We start from the raw sequence: 6,089 nt of genomic DNA, 5'->3' as shown, positions 1-6,089 counted from the left end.
TGGCTTCCGGACATGGCAGGAGTCGGCGCTGTGGGCCAGCCTATCTGCGGTCCCAGAAAGCTGTTTTCAAGCACCCGGCGTATCTTTACCATGGCTCCGGTAACCAGATTCGTCATTTCGTCGAACCTACCACTTCACTCTTCCTGCCACTACTTATCAGTGCGGTGCTAGCCGGAAATAACGTAAAATATCGGCAGCAAGGGGGCTGACTTCTCATTCCGTTGCTTTTTGGAGGTGAAGATGAATAGCATTTGAATAGGACTAGCAAATATCACAATAGTGTTTTTCTCGCCATTACATCGACGAAGTAATTCATGTACTGGAACTCTTGACGGCATTAAGCTATATGGGAACACGTAAATGATGATGTTGTGTGTCAATTTCGACTACATTGTTCTAAAGCGTTGGGTAACTGGTTATGAATATTCACTCGGCCACGTGGGGTCCGAAACACTCTGCCTCCGGACGAATTGCCAGCCCTAGGAGAATTTTCCCAGTCAATGTACATTCCAATATAAGCCTTTGGGTCATATCCAGGCCCATGTTCCTGGGCCCATATTCCTGGGCCCATATTCCTGGGCCCATATTCCTGGGCCCGCCTTCCCGCCCGCCTTCCCGCCCGCCTTCCCGCCCGCCTTCCCGCCCGCATTCCCGGCCCGCATTCCCCGGCCTGGTTCGGTGCCTCTAGAAAGGCCAGCGATAGACAAGTTAGATTGTAATTCTTACGCCTTGAATCCTACTAATTCTAATTGACCCATTACGGAGTCAAGGTTGGTGTTATCTGTGGGTCCCAGCCAGGTCCACCATCAAATATGTGGCGTTCAGGGAGTATTCTTGTGGATATGGACATGCCATTCGCGTCCATATCCAAGTACATTCTACTCGGCAAATCTAGACGCACCGCTTTGACGCCAGGTGGCTTCACAGTTTCACGCGTCTGCGCGTTCGGCCATCATCTGAGCCTCAGCCACAAAGGTCAGCGATTACTAGGCTGCTGGAAGCCGTCAGCAGGGGTGTAACAACGGAAGGCCAGGGACCCCCAAAATCCAACACACGAGCGACGAACCTGCATCAGTTGTTGAGAATCCAGAGACTTCGTAGAATGTGGCATGACCTAGCGCACTTTGCTCATGAGTTCCTTTGACGCTTATCATAGCTCTCACGCTTATCAGAAATCTCCCTACAATCCTCTGCACCGCAACGCCTGACCTTAATGGTTGGGACGACTGTTGGTTCTAGCCTCCGGAAGGCGAAGCCCGACTACGAACGGCAGCTCACAGACGCTCATTTGCGTCAGTCATCCCGAATTAAACAGGGGGTGTATGGTTAGGGTCATGCGTGATAGTACTGTCAATCAACCCATGGCCAATTTGTTATTGGGAACTGACGATCACACCATGCTTGGTATCTACGGATTGGTCCTAGTGACTCAGGAGATCCACGGTGACATGAAGTTACTTGAGCAAATTCAAAATCTGGAGTATCACAAATTTCGCATCAGGACCTTCTATATCAAGCTGCCGCAAATGATTGCCCGAGGTGAAATGTGTGTTGAAGTAAGAGTCTAGCCGGTGACAGACAAAATTATAGTATTTCTTCTGTAATCCCTATTTCATACATGTTGGTTACGAGGTAGTTCTTGATATCCCTCGACATCATTCCTTGTGCTTCTGAGATAAAAAAAAGATCCGTAAATTGATCAGAGAAAACCTACGGAAATCGTTTACAGCCCATCCTGTTTTGCCTTCTATGGTGCGGGCGGTAGGTTCCGCCAAATGCTATCTCGTCTGCATTAAAGATTCCGATTAACAACAATGTCCTTGAAAAAAGAATTCTTGGAGACTAGTGATACCACTATCTCTCTAACGTACGCCAATGGTCCTGACCGTCATAGTCCTTCCTCGCCCTCGGTATCCTCGGTTTTTTTGTGTCATCTCCTCCAATCTTAGAACCATCCCGACAGCCTTGTGATCTTCATTAAGCTTAGGGTGTCGCTTTGCAAAATAGCGGGCATATTTGCACAAGGACCAGTAGCAACTGGCGACATTCGTAAGACTGATAAGGACTTTGTAGGGCATCTGCTCGTTCAAAGTGTTAGGATAGTCATATAATCTCAGTGACAATGAACATATTGCTTACATAGTACCAGAGTAGAACCTTCAATGTCACACGCTCATTCTTCAACCGTAGATGAATTTCGTTGAAGATGATGGCATTCAGCAGATATAACCCAAATGTTGCTAGCAAAAGGGAAATACAGAATGAAGGTCGAATTAGAAATGAGATGGGTAGTAGAAATGGCGTGAGTAGGTACAACATGGTCTCATAAACCTGTACAATCCCGCAAGTGAATTATTATTAGCAAGTGCATCAAGTTAAGCTAAAGTAGGTACGTACCTCCTGGATGACAAATAATTTCGCCCCGATCTCCCACCATCCCAATTTCCAGGACCCAAAGATGTAAATCAAATTGTGACACATTGCATTGGCTACAAAGAAATTCCACCGCAAAAAGCGCTGCTGCAAGACTGTTGTCTCACCGAAACCACCTCTGCTCCGATTGTGATCAGCACAAATGAAAGCAGACGGCGTGGTGGTTTCCACGAACACAGCACTGCACATCTGTATTCTTCCTCCGAGGCTTCGGCAGCTATTTCCCATGAACCAGTCTTCACTGATAGAGAAACCAGGGTGGTGTTGAAGGGTATCCTTCAAAAATGTTCTCTCCCAGAGAGATATAGCCCCATGAGGGAATGTGGCACTGCCAATTCTTCCTGCGAAGCTGCGCTGTAAACCCGATAACTTATACTCCAGATCCTGTGCTTGTTGACAATAAGACCCTTTCGAAGAATCCGAGCTAACGGATTTGATTGTGTAACCAATACAGCGTACATGGTTGGTTAACCGGGAAATGACAACAGGAAAATTCGGAGGAAGGATGCAGTCATCGTCAATGAGAAGAACATAGCGGAAGTGTTTTACCGCATAGCAGCCGATAAATAACGCGACGATTTTAGATCCGACAGGACACCAGATATGGTTGACGCCATAGGTTCCGCATATTTCTTCGGTATTGTCCAGGGGGCTTGAGGAGTTGCCATTGGCGATCACATAGACATGAGAGGCAGGGAAGATCTTCAATGCAGCTTCGAGAGTCCGGCCAATGACATGACCCGACTTATAGCATGGGATTAAAAGAGCAGTATCTGTGGTGGTTGGGGTAATATGACGCTGTCGGTAATATTCAGGTCCTGGCGCTTCCTTTTCAAAAGTGTGAAGAAGAGGTATGAAGGAAAAGCTGTCGAAGTTTCATATGTAAGTAATTCCGGAGTATACCATTTTCTGACTTTTAGCAGGGAGACAGATAGACAGCAACATACAATATAATTAGAGCGATAGCAATGGCCCAGCCGCATGAGAAGACAAGCTTATGTTGCATCACCCAATAGAGCCAGCACACAGCCCCTTTCCACAGGGGAACACCCACAAGAACGAAGTACACAAAAGCAGCGAGAGCTGTGTATGTTCCATACTCAATAAGTAGTTGCTTCCAATATTGACGCTGGCGTTTGATATTGACCAGATCAGCCATATTGTACAGGCTCCTAAGGCTGCTGTGTCGGGCTTTCCTGACTGTACCGCTTGACTGGCGAAGAGGCAAAGGGGCACTGTACGTTCTTTCTCTGGATAATCCGTCCGTGTTGCTGCCTGAGAGGCCTCCAAACTTTCCTCCAGGCTGTGAATATTGGATTGCCTTACTCCAGTGTAGGCGGAAAGATATATTCCTGCTTCTTGGAGGTTGAGGATCACTTGGTTTATCATCTTCCTCGGCGGTCGGAACTGACTTTCCTCTCATCTCTTCCAGAGCAAATGAACGGCTTGTTTGGCGTCCTGGAGCTTCCCATATGTCAACCTCATTAGGCGCCCAGCTCACTGTGGACTGCCTTTTTTTCTGAACTTTGATGTCACCGTCTGGTGTGTCAAGTTGGTTGTAACAAGATGAGCTGGTTCGAGCCCCTTGAGGCGAGGTCATCTTTATTGATGCAGAGGCTAGAATAGATTCGGGAACAAAGATTTCTTCAATAATTGGCCCGGTGTTAATGAGAGGCATATCGCAGGGGGGACGTGAATCTCGATATTGTATTACAGCAATTCTGTGCGTGATGCCACCGAGATTATCGAATATACTGTGACACTGGAGGTGATTCAGAGAGAGCCTGTTCGAACCTTTTCGCGGCGAGCGGTATCAAATAAAACAAGAGTTTAGTTGTTCACTTGGATGCACGTGCATTATAAGCTTTCAACGTTGACTATCAAATTTTCCGATGAAGAGAATATTATAGATTCGTCAAGAAGTGATATTCATTGGTGGACAACGAACCTGAGTTGGGTATGTGGAGTCTATCATTCTTTTTCGATCACCCTGCCCCTTACTCATGTGGGCAGTATGTACTTCATATGCTTTCAAAGTCGATTGGAATTGAGAAAGACCTGCATTCTTGGTCTTATAAATGCTTTTTTTCTCTATTAATCAGAGAAGGATGAGAACCTCTGGGATCCGGGGACGTTATTTAAAATTCCATAGTTGACTATTCAAATACGGCTTCTTTCTGAAAGACCTGTGTAGGGTGATAGTCTAGACGTGAGACCGTCTAGGCCCCCTGAGACTTAATATATACAGACTTTGTAGCCATGTTATTATTTTAGAATATCTTGTGTAATCATACTATACTTTCGTCCAAGCCGTGCCTTTCCTTCCAATGCATTAAATCTGTCCCCTGCAATATGCAGCATTTTTGAAGCCTCTAAAAAACAAGGAAAAGGGCCGTAGGGATACATATGGACACCACATTCACTCTGTTACCTCATCTTATGTCTGCTCCCATTCTCTGATATACCAGAGTTTCTACTTTACTATCCTACCATAGGCCCTATCCATGGAGCTGGGCGTAATTCTTGTTTCTTCCATCAGCTTGGTCCCGGGAAGTATGTCACTGGAAGAACCTCGCAAGTATAGCCGAACCTATTGTGGCTGAAATCTAGAGCAGTACCACCGTTGTTTAGTCCAACTAAAACATAAGGGACAAAGTTGTACTGTTTCATTGGTTGAGGAATCTGCCACTTGAAAGGTTACTCGTCGGGAGAGATCTGCTCTTATATCAAGAGCTCCCCACTTGCGAAATGCACCAAGAATGAACCAAGGATGCACTGAGTGAGCCATGAGACGCACTTCTTCAATCCACGGATACTTCTGGGGGTCTTGATCTGACAATACTCTGCCATTCCGTTTGTACCTAACCTCCAAACGAGAATAATCGTGCTGCTGAAACTTAAGATACTGCGACGAGGCAAATCTGATCTGAAAAAGAGTCCATTCGACGAAGGGACAAAGTCAAGAAAAGAAGAGAAAAGAAATGGAAGAAAGCCTGACCAGAGAACATGTTGTAGGGAGTCCTTGTGTAACCCATTGTTCCTCTGAATACAAACACAGGACAATGAAACCTGCACTGCGACAAATGTGCAATACAATCCACGACGAAATGAAATCAATACTGTACTTGAGGAACGAGTTTGAAATCAGCTCGCCACAGCAGATATCTCGTCATGGCAAAATTTGGCAAAAGGCGCTACAGAGCTTGCCATCGTCATCGATGGTGCTCACAACGCCTTTATCTCCTTCCGATGCTCCTTCGAGCCACATCTAGAGCACTTACGCTAATAGAAGCGAGCAATATTGACTGTTGGAGACCATCTTACTTGGGCAACTCATTTGGAGACCAGCTTGCTCTTTTCGTTAAAGTGAAGGTTACAGATGAGATGTTCGGATGAATGGAACACCACGGAATATCATCTAGGCCCTTGAGTCTGCCGTAGCCTGTCATTGTGCACCACATGGGACCAGGCTACCGAGTCCCCAAGATAGGGAGTAGATGAAATAGGTACTAGAGATATTTCTAAGATACACACATCTGCACGTTTACTCCTAAATATCAATTATGAAGTGATGATCTATTCAAGTCCAATGTTTCCGTGAGATTTCGAGGTCCTAACCTAACATATTCTATGCGCTGCTATGTTACTTGGGTAAG

General features: G+C 45.9%; 1 protein-coding gene across 1 annotated transcript; it reads right to left on the bottom strand.

Moving 5' to 3' along the window:
- Positions 1–1,862: 1,862 nt before the first annotated feature.
- On the bottom strand, positions 1,863–4,111 carry N7537_000587 (glycosyltransferase family 2 protein; the record flags this gene model as incomplete). Its single annotated transcript, XM_056891645.1, has 4 exons — positions 1,863–2,078; positions 2,140–2,331; positions 2,398–3,298; positions 3,381–4,111. 4 exons carry the CDS (start codon positions 4,109–4,111, stop codon positions 1,863–1,865), a joined length of 2,040 nt encoding a protein of 679 aa, XP_056756640.1.
- Positions 4,112–6,089: the final 1,978 nt, after the last annotated feature.

The sequence above is a fragment of the Penicillium hordei genome (assembly GCF_028827395.1).
Source record: "Penicillium hordei strain IBT 12815 chromosome Unknown utg000001l_segment0_segment0, whole genome shotgun sequence".
Classification (NCBI taxonomy): Eukaryota; Fungi; Ascomycota; class Eurotiomycetes; order Eurotiales; family Aspergillaceae; genus Penicillium; species Penicillium hordei.
Note: the sequence above shows the minus strand (reverse complement) of the source record. Positions and strands in the feature narration are given on the sequence as shown.